Genomic DNA, 19,641 nt, shown 5'->3' on the forward strand with positions numbered 1-19,641 from the left:
GATTAAGAGGAGTGCCTGTGTCTGTTTGTACTGTCTAGCTCTCAAAGAGCCTCACACTGCCTGCATGGTGGAATGTATACAGAAAGGCTAATAGGGTGATTGTTTTTTCATTTGGGAATTGTTCTTTGTGCTCATTGATGACTCCAACCAGATAAAAACATCCCAGATAATTTCCCCTTTCAAGGATTTGAAGTGGATTTGACCCCACTGCTGAATATGTTGTGTGTGTGTGTAAATCAGCACCTTTGAGGAAAAGGCTGGTGACACATTACTCTTATTGTCCCCACACAAATATATAAACAAACAACATGGTTGTTCTGTAGTGGTCTCAGGGTGTCTGAGGGACAGTGGCTGAAAACAAAATAGGGCACTACCTGCATGCAGCGGGGCACCATGCAGTGTGCATTTATGTAGGTCAGCTTATTTGGCACATCATCACGTTATCTCCAATAAAAGGTCATCCTAAGGCACTTTATAATGTTGTATCTATAGGGGATTCAATATGGCCTTTTTTGCTGCGTTTTTTCGAACATGGGGGCACCCTTTTGTTTCACCAGTGGTCGCTATGGTGCGTCTCATTTAGCTTGGGAACTTGGAGCTGCGAAAGACACCACATCGGGTTGACTGTTCCTGTAACAAGGCGGAAGACTGGTAGCTCTGTTAGTCACTGGATTACGTCCATGATAAGAATGCATTAGACAGTATGTTGTGCATATAACACAGTAGAGACATGTTTACAGATGTAGCCTAACTACTAACGGTCATATATTACTACAGCTTTTACTTAATTGATGTGCAGATGTTGAAGTTGAGATTGGTCAGGTTCTCTAGGCTCTCCTAGACAAAAACCTTACTTTAGAGTCGTTTCAATGGAAATATCCAACTGGGAACTCGGAAATTCTGACATCCCAATACAACTGGAACAAACCAATAATGCTTTCTTTCATCCCCTTTTTCTCTGTGGCCTTTAGCTCCATGCCAAGTGGGCAAAGTAGTTTCCTAAAGCAGCAAAAAACTATTTATTTGGAGATGAATAGTGCATTTGTTGGGTAGTTATTTTGAACACATTCACTTTGGTGCGTGTGTATTTACTGGTGCAGGATGGTGCATGCAGGATTGAATCAAAATACTCTACAGTGCCCATGTTCATGTTAAAAAATAATATGTCAGCCAGTGCAATGTTGTGGTGCATTGATACGTCTATAAAAAACAATTAACCACATCAGGCTTCGGCTACACATCCAACACTGTAGATCTATTGTTAGTGAAATCAATTGTTGGTTTTGGTTTCCCAGTATCCTTTAAATATGCTGCATAATTTTCATTACTGCCTCACATCTTCTCATTGGCCTTTTAAAACCCTACGGCTCCTTATAATTCATCCCTTCTTTATCTCTCATTCCCTGTTACACGCCTCCTGTCACCCTGCTTCTCTAGCCCCCCCTACTCTCTCCTCTCCTCCACCTCAGTCTGCCCTGCTCACCCTCATTTTCATGTAAATGAGAATCGATCCCTCTTGCAGCCCCCCTCTGCAGTTCTCTCCTCTTGGTTCCTTAGTGAAAACAAAATGTCGTGGACCAGCCGAACATCTGGTCTGCACTGGTCAGGCAACATATCATTTAATGAATGCAGCTTTCATTGTAATTTGTCAATAAAACGACTAACTGTTTAACAACGTTTTCATGATGTGTGGAGATGAGAAAGAGTAAGATTGAAATTGTCGTAAAGTCAAATGAATATATACAAAACATTATTCTTTATATACCAAAAAACATTATGCATATTTGAGGTACAGAGCTTAGTGTTTAGAATCAGGACATTTTTTATTTTATTTGAAAACACGCTCCAAAGCATTCAAATGAACGTTGAAATCCTGGTGAGTTTAGTTTACATATTTGTAATTTTCTGACATGGTGAAATCTAAAAGATGCAGAATTTAACCTATAAATAAAACAAAAAACATAAAAATATAAACACATGTAACAAAGAGATGTAACCATCTTATTTTGTTGTATTTCAACATGATGCATGGTGTGAACAAGATAAAAAATAGGCTAAATTTTAAGCTATTTATTTGTCATGTGGGTGCACGAAAACCGAACTACAGCATATTAAATATATCGGTTTCACGCAAATAGCAATAACAACATATGTGTAATTCCTGGTATATAATTGGACAACCCTGATGCAATAGTGCCCCTGATGCAATAGTGCCCTCTTGCGTTCAGAATCGAGTATTCATGTAATGCCGACGTCACGCCCCGTGGTTTGATGGGAGTTGGAGTCATAATGGATTCGCTACTTCCTGCTTTCACGAAGAAGACCGAGAAATTCCGGCTCTTAACCCAAAAGTTGTGTTTCTGCTGAACCGTTTGACCTCGAAAAGGCAGAAGTGGACACAAAGACAGAGTAAGTTTGTATTTTCCTGTTTTTATTAATAGACTCCCGAAACAAAAGGAGATAAGCTAATTGTGAACGAGAAGCAGCGAAGTTTTTGTCAATGGAACAGACCCTGCTATTTTAAGGTAAACTCGGTTTGTCATGTAAAGCTAAGCACTTGCAATGTGCCTCAAAAAACGTCTTGTCTTTGTTTAACTCATGTCTTCCGATCCAAAACTCTATTACAATACACTTGAATTACTAAGAGCAAGATATAAGATTGATAACGTCAATGTCCCAGTTGCTGGTAAAGCAATTAAACTGTCAAAGCAAATTTCCCATACCAAAATAGAGTTCGCACAATAAGTATTACGTAAGAAAGTATTGGTAAGTGAAGCATTATTTAAAAAAAACTAAACATTCCCACATCTGTCCTCGCTTACATTTTACACTTTAAAGATATAATTATTATTGGTATTTGTACATTTTGTTCATTTCAATTGCACATCTCTTACCTACTTTTTTCAGGCTTTATCATGAGTTGTTTCTTGTGAAAACTAAAGAGAATTGTCAGTTAATAGGCATTTGATACTCATGTCAAATATTATATTTTGTTTGGGTTCAATCTCTTTACTTCATAGTCACAAACAATATGTACTCTTACTAGGGGTATGCTTTTCTAGTTATGCTACCATTAGACAAACTAGGCGAGATGTGTGTAGTAGACCGTCAGATATTTTTGACTCCATCATTTACCAATACCACTGAATGTAGAAGAAAATTCAAATAATTGTCTTTATTTGCATGAAAAAAACACTTTTACCTGTTTCCTGATGTGTATCATCAATTTAATATAAATAACATATCACTTGGAAAAGGATTTCATCCATATGAACCCTTACTTTCTCCCAGCATCGGGGTGTTTGGCAAAACATTTTTTGTATCTAATATAATGTTATAAATAGAGAAATGCAGGGGATGAAGTGCCTCCTCCCTGCTGTAGTTGGGACACATTCTTGCAGTGAATAGCTTCTTTCTGTCAAATGGAGAGATAACACAACTATTCAGGCTGAATAGGATCTTTCTGTTTCATAACAATGCAGTTTAGGGAATAACGTGAATTCTTAGCCTGACTGAGAGCCTGACGCCTTTCGTCACATGGACAGAGCTAAATATTTGGTTTCACAATAGCAATCACAAAGAAAGCCGATTCCGACACACAGACAAGAAATACATGTAATAATGAAATGTTTATTGTCCCAGTCAAATGAGAGGACTAACAGGATTTAAAAGGGCTTGTCTCCACCACTAAAGCACTCATATAGTTGTCATCTCTTTCCGAGCCTTCCTTGTTTTCTGTACTTAATTTCGTTCCCTCGTCCTCAGATGTCTCTTATGGAGCACGGTGCCGTCCGGCCGGTCACGGCAGTGGCGTGGACCTCCAACAGCAGCACCTGCCCCAAAGATTTCACTCTGGTATATATACTTATTATAAGATCTGCAGCAAATGGTCGACTAGTAATTAGTCAGCCAACATAAAAACAAGCTTTTTGATAATCAATGTTTTGATGAAGTCATGTCATTTGAAAATCGCAGTTTTTAGCCTCTGAAATATGGAGATTTTCATAGATTGATAGCTGATCACAAAAGGCACCATTTAAAATAACAACAGATGCATTTTTCTGCAGTTTTCTACTGCCATCTTTTCCAACTTACCGAATATTGTTAGAATACGGAAATATTGTTGACTTTAATCTATGTGTACATCGTGTTGACTTTACAAAATACCGATTTTTTTCCACTGCCCGCTTAGTACAAAAACCATGAGAATGGTAAAGTCTCAATACTGAGTCAATCTTGGATCAGATGTAATATGAAAATCTAAATGTACCCATTTTCCTCCCAAATCTCTCTGTCCCTCTGCAGATCAGCATCACAGAAGACGGCGCGACAGCAAACTTTACACGCAGCTTTGCGATGAAATCTGGATATTACCTCTGTTACAGCAAGGTAACATAAAAAGATACACTTCCCCACTTAATAACCCATTGTGTGTTTGCATTACCACATTACATCATTCATGTTTCCAAACAACCCTAAGTTCTCCCTCCCCCTCTCTTTCTTTAGGACTTGAAAGGCGGGATGGTAGTGTCGGACATTCAGCTTATTTCAGACAAGGACTCTATTCCTCACGGTTATTGCTTCATAGCAGAACACCTTGAAGCGAGTGAGTACATACACACTTACATTCTGTTCTGCTGGAAGGGACTTCTGACCCTTCATAATGAATTCATTTCATTTTCAGCCCTCTAAACAATGAAAATGTTTGTTTCACCAATTCTGGTTTTCCTTTTCTTCCCAACTGTTCTGATTTGTCTGAGAAATGAAAAAGAAATCACATATTCTGGCCGTTAGCAAGTTCAAATTTTTGACGGAATAAACTCCAGAACCGTTTGCCTCTCTGTTCTCTAAGTCTTATATTCACTACTATTCACTATATTCACTGATGGACAGTCTCTGTATTTATTTATTTGTGTGTGTATTTCCAGAGGCCTCAGTTTGGAAGAAGAAGCGTGTGTGTGTACGCATGGTCCCGCTGGGCAGTGTGGACACAGCTGTGTTGGATATCAAAGTGACCGCCAAAAGCAAAATGATGTTGCAGCATTACACATATGTGGGGTTAGTAGCATTCACATTGGATGTTTATCTGTTCAGTTAGAAATCCTCTATTAGGATTGTACACCTGGGTTGTGAGGCGGACGGTGGTCTGTAGTCAGAAATGAGTCATTTAAAGACAAATTGGACTCAATTTGCTTTTTATGTGTCACATGTGCCTTTTTTCTCCAGAGATGTCCATGGCTACGTGCTGTGGTGCAGAAAGGGACATTTCTCCAACCCCATGCCCCAAGCTAAGCCCCGCAGTGTGAGCCTGAACCTCCGCCAACTCTCAATTGACCAGCCGGTCGCTCCCCTGCCCCTCAGACCCAGGTACTGTTCTTGATTTGATATCTAATATAGAGAAAATAATCAATATTTTGGTAATTTTTATTTTTCATTGTTTATTTGGGGAAATCTTGGCTTTTCTGGTGCACATGTTTTTTTAATACAGCCATTAAAATGACAATAATGACTGGAAAACCGTTTTTTTCCTTTGAAGACAATGAGATAAACATACACATTTTACTCCTCTTCATAAGAACATTTTCTGCAGGCTGCTCTACAGTTTGTTTTCTGGAAATATTTTACTATTGACATGAACACCTATTTATCTCTCTGCACAGCAACCCTCTTCCTCCACTGCCGAATAACAAATTGAGCCAGAGACGCCACAGCCTCCACAACAAAGATACTGGGGACAAATGTGCTGACGGCAGTATCCCGGGACTCACAGGTACTCAAGCTCTACTAAATCACAGTAAACGTCTCCCCATTCCTCACTGCAGGCAGCCTTACGGCCCGTCCACACTACAGCTTCGACAGCTTCAAAAACGGTTTCCAACGCGTCTGCCCATTCACTTTGAATGGGGTGACGTCACGTTGCCTCGCTTTTCATCAAACTGAATTATGGGTAGCATAGCGGTCCGTCTCCGGCGTCAGAAGTTGAATAATGTTCAACTTCTGACGCCGGAGTAGCCAGCGCCAGCCAATCAAATCATATGCCAGTACAAGCTCTAGCCAATCAAACCGCTGCTTGTGTGTCAGGGGCGGGAGATTCATGTGATTGGTTGTTGGTCGAGCTTCAGACGCGCCAAGCTTTTTTTGAAGCTGTAGTGTGGACGGGCCGTTACACCTAACTGTTCCCCATCTCCGCTCTCTGCAGCTCTAGATGGAGTTCCCTTTAGCCTTCACCCAAAGTTTGATATCCAGACAAACAGCACGGTATGTCTGACTTTTTCAACAACAAATGGATGTCATTTACAGCTGTTTTCTACCTCACATTATCTCTTGTGTTTTCCTTTTACCTCAAGCATTTGATTTAAACACATATCCTTAACTTTGAAATATATCTCTCTCAGGCACTTCAACTGAATTCCCAATTGAACAACATTCGTATAAAGTCTCTCCAAGACATTAAAAACGAGGTAGGGTTGATGCTCAATTTCTGTAACGCTTACATTAACAACATGGCATTGTCCCCTCAAATATATACTCCCTTTTTCTTTTTTCCAGTATAACTACACTTTTGCAGTGGAGGAATCTGCTGCCAAGAGGATCCGACCATCAGTGCCAGCAGAAGGCGTCCCATCAGCTCAGTGATACTCAGTTTAAGCTTTGACAAATCAAAAATATCAGACGACATATTTTTGCTCTGTCCAAATGTGTCCAGTGTGACATGCAACATCCAGCTACATTATTTATCATAACGGTCAATTATCAGATTGTCTAAAGGGAAATGTATACTTGAGACTGACAATCATGCTCCGGAGAGCTTGTCTGACTTTGCATTCCTTTTTATTTCCTATCATGTAAAGTGTTCACCCCGTTGTTAACCATCTTCAAGAATCCAAGCTTTTCTGGATGGATTTATACTTGTACAGATGTTTGTCTTGAAATGGCTTTACACTGTTAAAGTGTTAAAGATATAATGTATAAATCTACTGTTTTGGGCCTACTAATCTGCAGTCTGACTTTATATGCTCAATTTCCAAATGAGTAGTTGTCAAAAACACGCACTTGCCATTGCAGATGTGTCTAATCTCCTTCAATACTACTCATCCTTATCCATTTGGGCCATTAAGAGGTTTTTTTAAGCAGAGCTGTGTTGAGCAATGATGGAAGCATTTTGCTGGAGACGTTTAACTGAACTCACTAGACACTATCTTAATGTAGGATTAAGTGTATGAAGAGTAGCCTTCAACTACACGTTTGTTTTATTCCCCCTGCAAAATAATATATCCTATTTTAGGGTTCATGGAGGAAGGTTGTATATTATTTAGCTTTGTGTTAGTCATATTTAAACAAGATAGGTTTGAAAATAGTTTTTGTTGTTGTATCTATTAGGTGGAACAAAGACCAAATATTTATCTTTTCATTGTACAATATATAAAGTTTTGTTTTTTTATGGTCTGTATAGATAGATTGCATGGTAAATAATAAAAACTTAAGAAACATCAAAAAGTCACATGATGTTTGTATTTTTTTTATACAGTTAACAACAAACCACTCTGCATTTAGGGTAATTTCAGACTTTAAACATTTGAATCGATTTGAAATGATAAGGTGGGTAAATACAGTAAAGTTACTGCTACCATATGCACATCAGTGTTTCCCCTGGGTTTACTGCTTTGAGTGGGGGGGGGGGGGGGGGGCATCAGTGTTTCTTAGGGTCAAAAACACTAAACTCACAACTTAAAATGAAAGTGTTTAGTTTATTTAATAAAAGAGCACATGTGAAAAGTGGATACAAGCAGCCGAGATGGGTTTTCTCCGCAGGGTGGCTGGTGTCTCCCTTAGGGATAAGGTGAGAAGTTCGGTCATCAGGGAGGGACTCGGAGTTGAGCCGCTCCTCCTTCGCGTCGAAAGGAGCCAGTTGAGGTGGTTCGGGCACCTAGTTAGGATGCCACCTGGGCGCCTCCCTAGGGAGGTGTTCCAGGCACGTCCAGCTGGGAAGAGACCAAGGGGTAGACCTAGGACCAGGTGGAGGGATTATATCTCTTCGCTGGCCTGGGAGCGCCTTGGGATCCCCCAGTCAGAGCTGGTTGATGTGGCCAGGGAAAAGAAAGTTTGGGGCTCTCTGCTGGAACTGCTACCCCCGCGACCCGACCACGGATAAGCGGGAGAAGATGGATGGATGTGAAAAGTGACAGTAGGTAAAGATTAGTTGCAATTTGGTTCAAATTATTTATTTATTTTATTATAAAAAAAGAAAAATTATTTTAAAAAAAATGTAAAGCCCCGCGCCCCTCCAAGACAATGGTAGGGGAAACACTGCACATTACCACATGCTAGTCAGAGATGGTGGTTCATTCATAGCCTGCTTTGGAGCCATTCCTGGGGTTTTAAATCCGTGACAAATCTAGACTTGCAGATTACAGACACACATTTGATTCATATTAAATTGGTTTAGTCTTCATTAAACATTTTTTTAATTTGGTTTGCTATTTTTAACTTGGCATTTAATCGTTAACATCTGAACATTTAGATTTGTATTGTCAACTCCTGATTCCTTTTCTTAATTGTTTTCATTATATCCAAATTGTACCATTGTATTATATCCTGGGGTTATTTTTGTATCTATTCAGAACGCAGTTTTACATGTTCACTGCTTTTTAGAGACTTTACATGTAAATGCATCATTCTGCTTCCCATCTAGCAGCAGTAATAATGCATTACTGCCCCCTGCTGCACTATGCTGGATATGGTATGTATGCATAACCTTTTACATCGGTCTCCCTGCACAGTGAACAGTTATGTAACCTGTCAGCTGGAATCTTTCATAGTTTTTTTGTAAAGAATTAATCAATCAATTTAAATGTTTTCTTTAAAATGACACATGTATCACAAATTACCTCATTTTAAAGTGGTGCCTGCAATTATTGCTCTCAAATAATCAAAGGGATTAAATATGTAATAATAAAATAAACAAGAAATCACTTACATGACATGTGCTATATCCACAAATTAGTTTTCCATAATATTTCTCTGTGTGTTTAAATCATAGACTGTGTAATATGTATGTGATGTGTAATTTAACACAAGCTTTTTGACCATTTTGACACTTGGTAGTGCCTAGGATTATATTATTATATTATAAAATGGTATTATTATCTTTGTTACAGAAAGTAAGAAACATTAAAAAGATAAAGACAGAATGTGACAGAAGGGCTCATTTCAAATCTCAATTCAGATCAAACTTAAACTATTTGTATAAGAGCCAGGGGGGGGGGGTTATTAAATAAAATAATAATAATGACATGGTAAGCCTGTTTTTCTAATTGTGTCCAGTCAGTAACCAACTTAAAAAAAATATATATATGGATTTTTTTTGTCCATCGGCACAATCATATTTACAAATAAATAAAATAATAATAATAATAATGACATGGTAAGTCTGTTTTTCTAATTGTGTCCAGTCAGTAACCAACTTAAAAAAAATATATATATGGATTTTGAATGAATTATGTGCTCATTTAATAGCAAACAGTGTATTGCAGTACAGTACATTCTAAATAATCACATAATTAAAGTCAAACATTTAGATAACTTACTGTAGCAAACTATTAAAACAATAGTTTGTCTAACATACTATCTTGTCCACTGATGTTTGTTAGTTCTAATCTAGTTCTAAGTGTGCTATTATACAGATGTATTATTAGTATATTTGATCACTGCCAGCTTTCCTTCTGACTGATGTGTTTGATTTTAAGCACTGCAGCCACACAGTGCCTCTCTTTGTACATCCACGCTGTCTTTCTGCTCTGTTTGTTCTGCTTTCCGGAAAACGGGCTCTGATTCCAACCAGCTGTTTCCCGCCTCACACAGATCAGCTGCACACACACACACACACACGCACACGTAGTAGGCGGAGGCATCAGACTAACACACAGACACACGTAGTAGGCGGAGGCAAGAAGCCACACACACACACATTGGAGGGAACCCCATCAGCTGTGGGAAGCAACACAGCTTGAACTTACTTTTTATTTTTCTAAGTGTATTCTTCAGATTGGAAGATTTTGAAGCGGTATTTTAGATATGCGCCATTGAGGAGTTCAGAGAGAGCTTTGTGCTAAGAACGTACATCCTAATATTTTAACCAGGACAGCAGTGGAGGAAGAAGAAAAAACAGAAAACACGGAGTACAGAAGGAGGCTTTGAAAGCATGGAATACTTCATGATGCCGACCGACAAGATCCCGTCCTTACAGCACTTCAAGAAGACGGAGAAGGATGTAATTGGCGGTCTCTGCAGGTGTGTAGCTAAATATTTGTTTTGTTGATACGGCGCTGCTTGCACAAATCCTCCCTCGTGTCGCTGTGGTGTATGCGTGCGTGATGCAGCCTGACTCCAGTTAGCATGCTAGCTTTTAGCCTCGCTGCGATGTCTTGCCAGCAGGAGCATGGTTATAGAAACTAGCAGCTCGCTGGCCAGCTGCTGTTGTTGTTGGAGAGGAAATTTCGGATTTTTTAAACTAATGTTATTACATTGGCCGGAATAATAACATGTCATAACATAAAGGATATGTTTCTGATCGTTCAGCTCAGAAATATGTAAATCAACGACATGAAATCGATACATTTGCTTCCAGTTGAACACGAACCACGTGGTAGTTTACGTGTTCCCCGCCGCTTCGCTGCTATACACCAAAACACACGTTTTAACGACAAAGTTCCCCAAACCCTTTACGATTATCAGCGTATTTATTATATGTAAAATACATTGGTAGTTGTTATTATTGCAGGTGTGTGCGGTTCGGCTTTATTATGTGCGTAGTTGAATAATGCTCCGCGCAACAGCCATCGTTGTGTCGTGAGCTAAAATTAGCTTAGCTTGGCTAGCTAGTTAGCAATCACAACGCACTCGTTTTTCTAATTTGTATCATATGTTCTAGCTTGTTTAGCCGAGACATGGCTTCTTTTAAGTGTTACTGCCACCAAACTTCTGCATCCTTCAGCTGCAGAGTGGAGAGTAGCTGCTAGCTTTGTGCTAACGGTACAAAGCATTGTTCTCCATGATGCCAGGGGGCCTGCAGCTGCTGCTGCTGCTGCTGCTGGAGGAGTCACATTTCAGGCGGCTGCCTCCAGACTGCCAGACGCGCCCTCCGGCGGCCATGTTGATGGTCCGCAGCTCCCTGGCACCTTCAGCTGAGACCAGCTGATTTTAACTGTTCACGTTAAAAAATGTGTTGTAAACATGTTGTTGTTTTTCTGGGCGGAGATCTGACAGATGTGTGTCAACTGACAGGAGTAAATATGTGCGCCAAGGAAGCCTTACTAATGGAAATGAGTATATGCACATGTATATATTTTTGTTATAATAATGTACTGCAATCTGGCTTTGACCTTTACACCTGACTGCTTTTATTCGGAAGTTTTCAGTTTCATCACACTTTGCACATTGTTATTATTATATTTGGAAGTGCCAGTGGACCTCAATATATTTTCTTAAAGACAATAAATAATTTAAGAGAGATAAACACTTTAATCCCAATAGACCAAATTATGCCTTGAATATTGATACGGTGCATCAGTCGGCTACCTTCACAATGAGAAGTTTTAACTGGGGTCTTTCAAAAATAAACAACACCTTTTTAGGTTTGGATCTGAACATTAGAGAGGGTTGCACATCACCAATAATCTTTTGTAGAAATATGGCCATGTGCGCCTTTGTCCTCTGCCTGACCTCTTTTATTTTTCTAAACATCTCCGATATGGTTCTTTGGGTTCTTGCGGTTTTCTTGGCACCATGGTCATTTTTAGACCTAATGGTTGATGTAGTTCTCCCCCTGAGTAAACAAGACCAAGAAGGTTTTACTACCATAACACCCAACCTCGTGGGGTGAGGGGGCACCGAGTTCAGCCAAACTCAAAGATCTCTAGTCAGTTTGACTGAGGAATGTGGTGAGGTCGAGAATAAAGCCTAGTTAGGGCTCAAGGTTAAAGGTTTACGGAGTCAGAGATCGGCTGATTGCTGATTATATTGTTGATTTCTGTTTATATGACCAAGAACAGTTGTTGTAAGTTGATGTGCACATGTCTTAAAACTGAATAAGAATGATCAAATGTGTGTCCGAGAAGAGCTGACGACAGAGTTCAAACGTTTTTGACTAAAAAAATACTGCCTGCCATTGCCACAGTGGGAGACAATAAAAACCATTACGCCCGAATGGACAAACTAATGATCGTCTCTCTCTTTGACCCTGCTACCTCAGCCTTGCCAACATCCCCCTCAGTCCGGAGACGGCTCAGGACCAGGAGAGAAGAATCCGCCGTGAGATCGCCAACAGCAACGAACGCCGGCGCATGCAGAGCATCAACGCTGGCTTCCAGTCCCTCAAAACACTCCTGCCCCACACAGACGGAGAGAAACTTAGCAAGGTGCAGACACCGCACAAACTGTAGCTCATGACACAGCACGATCAAGCTCTAAATGATTGGGGCCAGTTTTTTGACTGCTTTACAGAGGAGAACATCTTTGACATTTCAGCGTTGCCCATGCACTGTTCTCATGTTTACTTTTTTTCAGGCGGCCATCCTGCAGCAGACTTCAGACTACATCTTTGCCTTGGAGCAGGAAAAGACCACGCTCCTGGCTCAGAACAACCAGCTCAAACGCTACATCCAGGTAACATCCTGTTAAATTGTTATACATCTTTTATACTTTACATTACTTCTAACACTCAACCATCTCAAACTGGTTTGCTATCTTTCAGTTCGCCTTACGTTTCCCTTTTAAATTATATTAACACCTTAAACTTTCATCACTTTTAATTTGACCTTTAGTTCTATTATTGTTGTCTGGTAGTATACTCGTTCACAAGAATTACAGCCAAACAATGAAGTTAAAGATACATGGAGCTAAAGACTTTTCTTTAAAATGTGTCTTCTGCACATTTATATAACTTGGTGTTCCATATTTGCACAGCTTGGAAAAGTAGGCAAAGGAAAAAGAACTTGCTCAATCTATATGCAGCCATGTAACACAATGTGTGTTGACCTGTTTGTTTTGTTTACCCTGCTGTTGGGTCCCCTGTCCGTTTGGTTTTGTTGCCCAACAGCCCATTAGCTCAAATGGCTGCTTGGGCCATTTGTGCACAAGCACCATGTGTCGTTTTAAATAGAGTGGAAACACCGAAAGCTGTGCAGACTGACTGTTGATTAGATTTGAAAGCATCCCCCGTTAACATACTTTAAATATTTAACTTAATATCTGCATTTCTTCTCCAGGAGTTCAGCGGCTCATCGCCCAAGAGGAGGCGACCCGAGGAGAAAGATGAAGGGATCGGGTCTCCAGACACACTGGAGGAGGAGAAGGTGGAGGAGGTGAGGAGGGAGATGTTAGAGCTGCGGCAGCAACTGGACAAGGAGCGCTCGGCTCGCATGCAGCTGGACGAGCAGGTGAGACAAAAAGAGCAGACATGGCTTGAATGGGTCTTAACTTGGTTGTCAATCACCTCGAGAGAAAAAAAGTTTGTGGTATATTCTGTATAATGAGGCTTAAAAGTATTTTAAAACCTTTCCTGAAAATGTACTTCAGGAATGCAACAGAAGGTGTTTTATCGTCAGGCATTTCATTTGAATCTATTACTCTTTTTTATCTATTCTATGCTTGGGATATTTCCGCATTAGTTGACTGATGCTGTGTCTGTGCTAATTGATGCATCTGCTTTACAAAATAAATATAATAACTTCAACTGCTTTACAAAACTTGATAAAAAAAGTTGTGAATGCTAGAAAATGTCACCAATATTGCTACCTTGACATGGGTTCTCTCACTACTAGAGTGAGGTCACATCTCCAGGCTTTACAATATCCTGTCACAGTGAACATTAACTATCAACGCACACGGATCAATATTTCCGTTTCACAAGTATCATCAGTATCTGGGTCCTTGACATGATTATCAGCTACTTTAACAGAAAGGTGGCTGGAGGTGTAGACAGACCATTATTGACAGCTCACATCCTGGATCTACCTGAACAGCAGGTTGATACAATGGGGACAGGTGGGGAAGACAAACAGAAACTGATGGGCAGCGAGAGAGGAAAGCAAACAGTAGGGGGTGTGCAGGGTTGAGATATTTCCAAAGAGTTTAATTACATCTGGGGAATCCAGTATATTTGATGAATGACTTTATAACAATATCGCACAATGCCAATGTATTGCATATTTTTTCACAAAAAATGAAAAAGACATCCACTGTTCTACTTTTGTTGTTGCCATATATAATGTTATTATTCAACTGTATTGTATCGGTCTGTTAGTTAAAGGGTTTTTAGTGTAAATGATAGATATAATTCATTGCTATAATTTCTTGTTAATATAATTAACGTGTGTGTGCAGATGCGCGCTCTGAACACACAGCTGCTGCCAGACCGCCTGAAGGTGATCACTCAGCAGGTGGAGGAGGAGCAGGCGCTCATCCAGACCCAGACGCTGCTCAGGCTGCAGCAGATCCACGCAGCCGACAGACGACCACACAGTCCACAGGTCAGAGACAGACACACACACACACACACACACACACACACACACACACACACACACACACACACACACACACACTGAGGCATCCACTTTGCAATTCACAAACTGCTGGAGTGAGAGTGTTTTAAACTACGTCATGCAGAGCTCAACAGTGACCGTCTCAGATGTAGTAACATTTTGTTCATTTTCTGTCCGTCCTCCAGGTGCTGGCTCCCCCCACTCCCCCCGCCCCGACCCACCACCCCACGGTCATCGTCCCGGCCCCAACACTAACCCAGCAACCCCATCATCATGTCACCGTGGTGACCATGAGCCCGTCAGTCCACCCCAGCACTGTGTCTACGTCCAGACAGAACCTGGACACTATTGTGCAGGTAGGAGTGCGTTTCACTTTGTTTACATTTTTCATACTCTTAAAGGTGGGGTAGGTAAGTTTCAGAAACCGGCTCGAGTGCACTAAAATTTGAAAGTACACAGCCGAAAAGAATCCGCCCCTTCCTTCAGACTTCCTTACAGAGCACCTCCTCCACACATGAACGCGCACATGACGTCAGCAGACTGGTGAAAGTGGCCGCCTGTTGCTGGCGAGTCATTGAAGTACTGCTGCAATGCACGCCCAATGAGGGCACGAGATACATTTGTGCGTGCACGAGATGGAAGGCTGACGACCCGTCCGTAATAACAGACAGGCGGCAATTGTACTTTTTACAGTACTACGGCTTCCACAGATGACATTTTTTAATGGATTTTTTGTCAAAGCACTTCAGATATTCATTGCTATCGGGATGTTAAGAGCATTCCATGGAATATAACAAAAAGTGTATCTCGAGCCGGTTTCTCAAACTTACCTACCCCACCTTTAAGTTAACAGTTTATAGTGAATGTTATTGTGTTCACCCCAAAGGCCTTTGCACACCAGGGCCCTCTTCATTGTTCATAATACATTTCTTCCAACTGTTGTTTTGAGTACATGAATAAGCAGTGAAAAAGCAACATATGGTAGTAGTGGGGTTATGAAATTCTTAAGATTGGACAACATAAAGGCTTTGAGGTTATAACTTCCTTGAATCATCACAAAGGCAGCGCAAAACAGATTCTTACCTGCCGTTCTTTACCTTTCACAATAAAAGCCAAGGACATATTCAACGCGTAGCTGTTTTATAGAGAGAACTCAAATTCTCTCAGGACATTACGCTGAAGGGGGGGAAAAAAATATTATTGCATCTGTAATTAATTTTTTAACAAAGAAAGCTCTGTTACCAATCCATTCAAACACTTTATTATCACATGTTTTTTTCTTTACTGTTGGTATTAAAAAAACACTAAGATAAGACTCGAGATAAGTAACGAGACTGAATATTGTTTCCCTCTTCTTCAGGCTATCCAGCACATTGAGCGCGCTCAGGAAAGAAGAGCGAGCGCGGAGGAGGAGCAGAGACGAGCTGTCATCGTTAGCCCCGCCCACATCGCCATGGACACCGCCTGCTCGGACACAGACACGGACACGGAGGGCGAGGACTGCTCAATGAACTGATCCACCCCATGAACTCTCACACACAAACACTTAAAAATACCTACTCACTGTAAGATTCCCTCCAGGAGCTCGACTACTTTTTAAAAAAAAAATCTTTCTTTGGCATTATCCAAACTCCTAAATCCAGTGGTTAAGCTCTGTGTCAGTCTTGTACTGTAAAAAAAAAAGAAGAAGATTGAATACTTAGGGTGGTCAGCGTGTAGAGGTGGTCCTGTGGGATTTCTAAAAGGCGGGTTTTCAATGTCAGAGCCGGTCTGTGGCTACTTGAAAACGTCTCCTCGTGTAAAAAGCTACCGGCATCAGTCCGTCCTTCACGTGCGCTAATGTGCGCTCCATGCAGGCGCAGCATCAAAATTAACTGTCGCCACTGGCACAGTATTATCTCTGCTACAAATTGACGGAGCTGTCAGGGTGGAGATTTGAATGTAACAACACAGAAGAAAGCAGCTCTTGATTCTTAAAAGGGATATGGAGTTGCAGGTATTTCTTTCCCAGTCTTAATTAGTTCGTTTTTTCCTATGTTTCCTGGTTTGCTAGGATATATTCTAGCGCCAGCGGCCACAAATCCCAACTTAAAACTACAACAGAAGGCATTTCTAAATTAAAAGTTCTAATTCAAAACTTAATTGCAAAGTTAATTTGAGGATATATGTGGAATGGAATTATGTCTGAATTTACTTGAAAAAGGTTGTGTTTTTGATATCAAATAAGCCCTTGAAATAAGCTGTTGAACAATTTATATCGTCCTTTAGTTTTTTATGTTTAAACATGTTTTTGTTAACCTTTTTTTATTTTTCTGTCAAGGTTACTGAATGTCGAAAGTGAACACTTTGTTTTATTGAGATTAACAACACAAAGTCGGAGGCTTGTCGGGCTTTCACAGACAACCGGATGCCTGAGATTAATTCTAAGAGTCTGATTTTAAATTAGATTTAAAATTAAATCCACTAAAGCCAGCCCCATTATTTTTTTCTTATACTGGTGGTGGTTGTTGCACCCCTAATGTAATAAATGAATAAAACAAAAATACGAACCAAATGTTGGTTCATAGCCGGAAAAGTCATTCACACATTGACTGATTCTTTTGAAATGCGCCCTTTGATAATTTGGCTGAAATCTGAAACAGATTGAATTGATTCTCATGCTCTGTTTGCATGAAGGCTTCCGGGTTTCCTCCAAAGACTTCCAGTCTATTGACTAGTCTTGGTTTGATGCTTTCAGTGACTATGCACTAGTGTTTTGGTATTTATGCAATTCCATCTTCAGTATGTTTGTTGGTGTCATTAATACGTGAGGTGAAGTTATCTATGCACCGTTGATAGGTGTGTACATTACACCTACAGTATACAGTATGTATGAAACGGGACATGCTTGTATCAAAGAATGTAGTCACTACTCGCAAGGTGCTTTTCGCCATCTAACTTCACAAGAGAATAACGTTTATTAAGTGTGAATTTTAGCAGAAATTATATGCGTCATTTCCACATCTTGGAATAGCTTATTGAGTTGTGGTGCAGGGGGGAGGCGGCAGATTTGTATGTGATTTCATTGTGATATTTGATAACATAAATGGAAAATAGCTTAAAAAATAGACAAGTCACATCTTAATGAACTCCAACCCAAAAAGCTTTAGGATCAGCCTGGGTAGTTTGAAAACTAAGCAAACTGATAGTGATGTTTCCAGAAGCCACAAAAAGTGCAACTCTAAACAAAAGCACTGAATAGATGTTCAGATCTCCTCTCTCTAAAATGCACCAGGTCTGTCCGCCTCATGTTACGTTGCTTATATTTCTCGGGAATTTGACTGGAAATCCCTGCTTGGAGCCTCCCTCCTGTCATACTCGATTTGATACGCTGACTTGATGCTGTAAACATTCCTTTTTATTTTGATCTCTTATATGTTCTGTTGCCAATTGAATGCATGTTACTGATTGCTGTTTTCTCTTGTCTAAAGCAGGCTTACTTTTCTTTTTAAAGGTTTCCTTTTCTTTCATGAACAAATGATTGATTAATTCATTGTGAAACTGTCTGTTGACTTGATAGATTTGGGGACACTATTAACTTACATCAGTTTTATTTCTGGTTAGAGTAGCTGGTATTTCTCATGCCAAACATGGTGGGATATTCTCATGCTTTGTTTGTGAAACTTTGTTTAAGAATTTGGTGTTTTGCTGGTTAATGTTAAGCCACAGGCTGATTTTAATCTGAGGTTCGTGATTGTTCAACTGAACACTTCCCCCACATGTTCCTGTACATTGTGTTGCAGCACTGCTGTCTTTTGGTGGAATTTGAGATATTTGATATGAAGCACTTGCTGTTCTGTACTGCCTGAATCAATGATGAGGAAGATTTTTTTTTATTTCTTTGTAAACTCCATGCTGTGACTCAACTCGGCAGCTGTTTTTTGTGCTCTGCTTTTCTGTCTATTTTTTGTCTTTCTTGTCCAGTTTTACATTTTTGGTGACAAGCATTTTTTATATTTTTGTGATTTTTATTTTTCCCATCAGTCCAGGTCGATGAGAAGCTGTTATATTTTGTTTATAAAAAAAACTTGGGTAAACAGGCCTTTGTAAAGTTGGAAAAAAATAAATTTGTACTTTTTTTATTACACCCTTTTTGCTTCCTCTGCTTTACTTCAATCCAGAATGAATGGTATGAACCTGCTATATCCACTAGGGGGCCACATTGAGTGAGTCACTTGGCAGCAGCAGAAACAAGTCTGCAGCCTGGAGTTCACATTGTGATCAACACAGCTGGCACACAGGCCTCATTAATCTCCTTTTAGTATACAAACAATTACTAGAGATCTTCTGCTCTGAGAAATGTTCATAAACCAAAGAAAAAGCATACCTTTGTGTTACTGAGCATTGGTGTAGAAAGCAATGAATTCAATCTTGGATGCTATCGACAATTAGAAGCTAAAATCTGTATACATAAGCAGAGATGGCAAAAGTGCACACATACTTTACTCAAGTAGAAGTACAGATACTTGTGTTTAAAAATACTCTGGTAAAAGTACTGACTAAACTTCTTTACTCAAGTAAAGAAGTATGGGCTTTGAAATTTACTGAAGTAAAAAGTACCCATAACTAGCAGCTATTTTAAAGAGTACCTGACCTCCCTTTAAATTACTAGAGCAGTAATGTCATTGTTAGCTAATGAATGTTTCGATGCTGAACAACGGCAACATGACAACGTTTTAATTGGTCCCTCTTCTTTAGAGAAGACCAGGAAATTATGGATACACGAATCATGTTAAAATATTAACAAATATTTAAGAAGTACAATATAAGACAAGCACAAGTTTCATTTGTGGGCCATATTCCATTATACTTTTTGAATTTGCTGAGGGCCGATTCAAAATGGTCCGCGAGCCGCATTTGGCCCCCAGGCCATAGTTTGGACACCCCTGCTCTAAATAACAATGATCATGCCACCAAACACAGATTAAAACTAAAGTAACAAACCTGTTTTGAAAATGTAAGAAGTAGAAAGTACAGGTATTTATGTTAAAAATGTAAGAAATAAAAGTAAAAAGTCGTCAGAAAATCATAATTATATAAGAAAAATGTACTTAAGTAC

General features: G+C 39.8%; 2 protein-coding genes across 2 annotated transcripts; both read left to right on the plus strand.

The window, feature by feature from the left end:
* The first annotated feature begins 2,294 nt into the window (after positions 1-2,294).
* Positions 2,295-7,501, plus strand: mvb12a (multivesicular body subunit 12A). Its single transcript, XM_034092420.2, has 10 exons — positions 2,295-2,409; positions 3,766-3,855; positions 4,306-4,389; positions 4,507-4,606; positions 4,929-5,058; positions 5,227-5,367; positions 5,661-5,770; positions 6,200-6,258; positions 6,396-6,461; positions 6,550-7,501. The coding sequence occupies exons 2-10, from the start codon at positions 3,766-3,768 to the stop codon at positions 6,634-6,636; spliced, it is 867 nt and encodes a 288-aa protein (XP_033948311.1). The 5' UTR covers positions 2,295-2,409; the 3' UTR covers positions 6,637-7,501.
* Positions 7,502-9,855: 2,354 nt separating this feature from the next.
* On the plus strand, positions 9,856-18,667 carry LOC117465963 (transcription factor AP-4-like). Its single transcript, XM_034109122.2, has 7 exons — positions 9,856-10,290; positions 12,251-12,416; positions 12,565-12,663; positions 13,266-13,436; positions 14,382-14,528; positions 14,729-14,899; positions 15,904-18,667. The coding sequence occupies exons 1-7, from the start codon at positions 10,202-10,204 to the stop codon at positions 16,057-16,059; spliced, it is 999 nt and encodes a 332-aa protein (XP_033965013.1). The 5' UTR covers positions 9,856-10,201; the 3' UTR covers positions 16,060-18,667.
* The last annotated feature ends 974 nt before the right edge of the window (positions 18,668-19,641 follow it).

The sequence above is a fragment of the Pseudochaenichthys georgianus genome, chromosome 1 (genome assembly GCF_902827115.2).
Source record: "Pseudochaenichthys georgianus chromosome 1, fPseGeo1.2, whole genome shotgun sequence".
NCBI lineage: Eukaryota > Metazoa > Chordata > Actinopteri > Perciformes > Channichthyidae > Pseudochaenichthys > Pseudochaenichthys georgianus.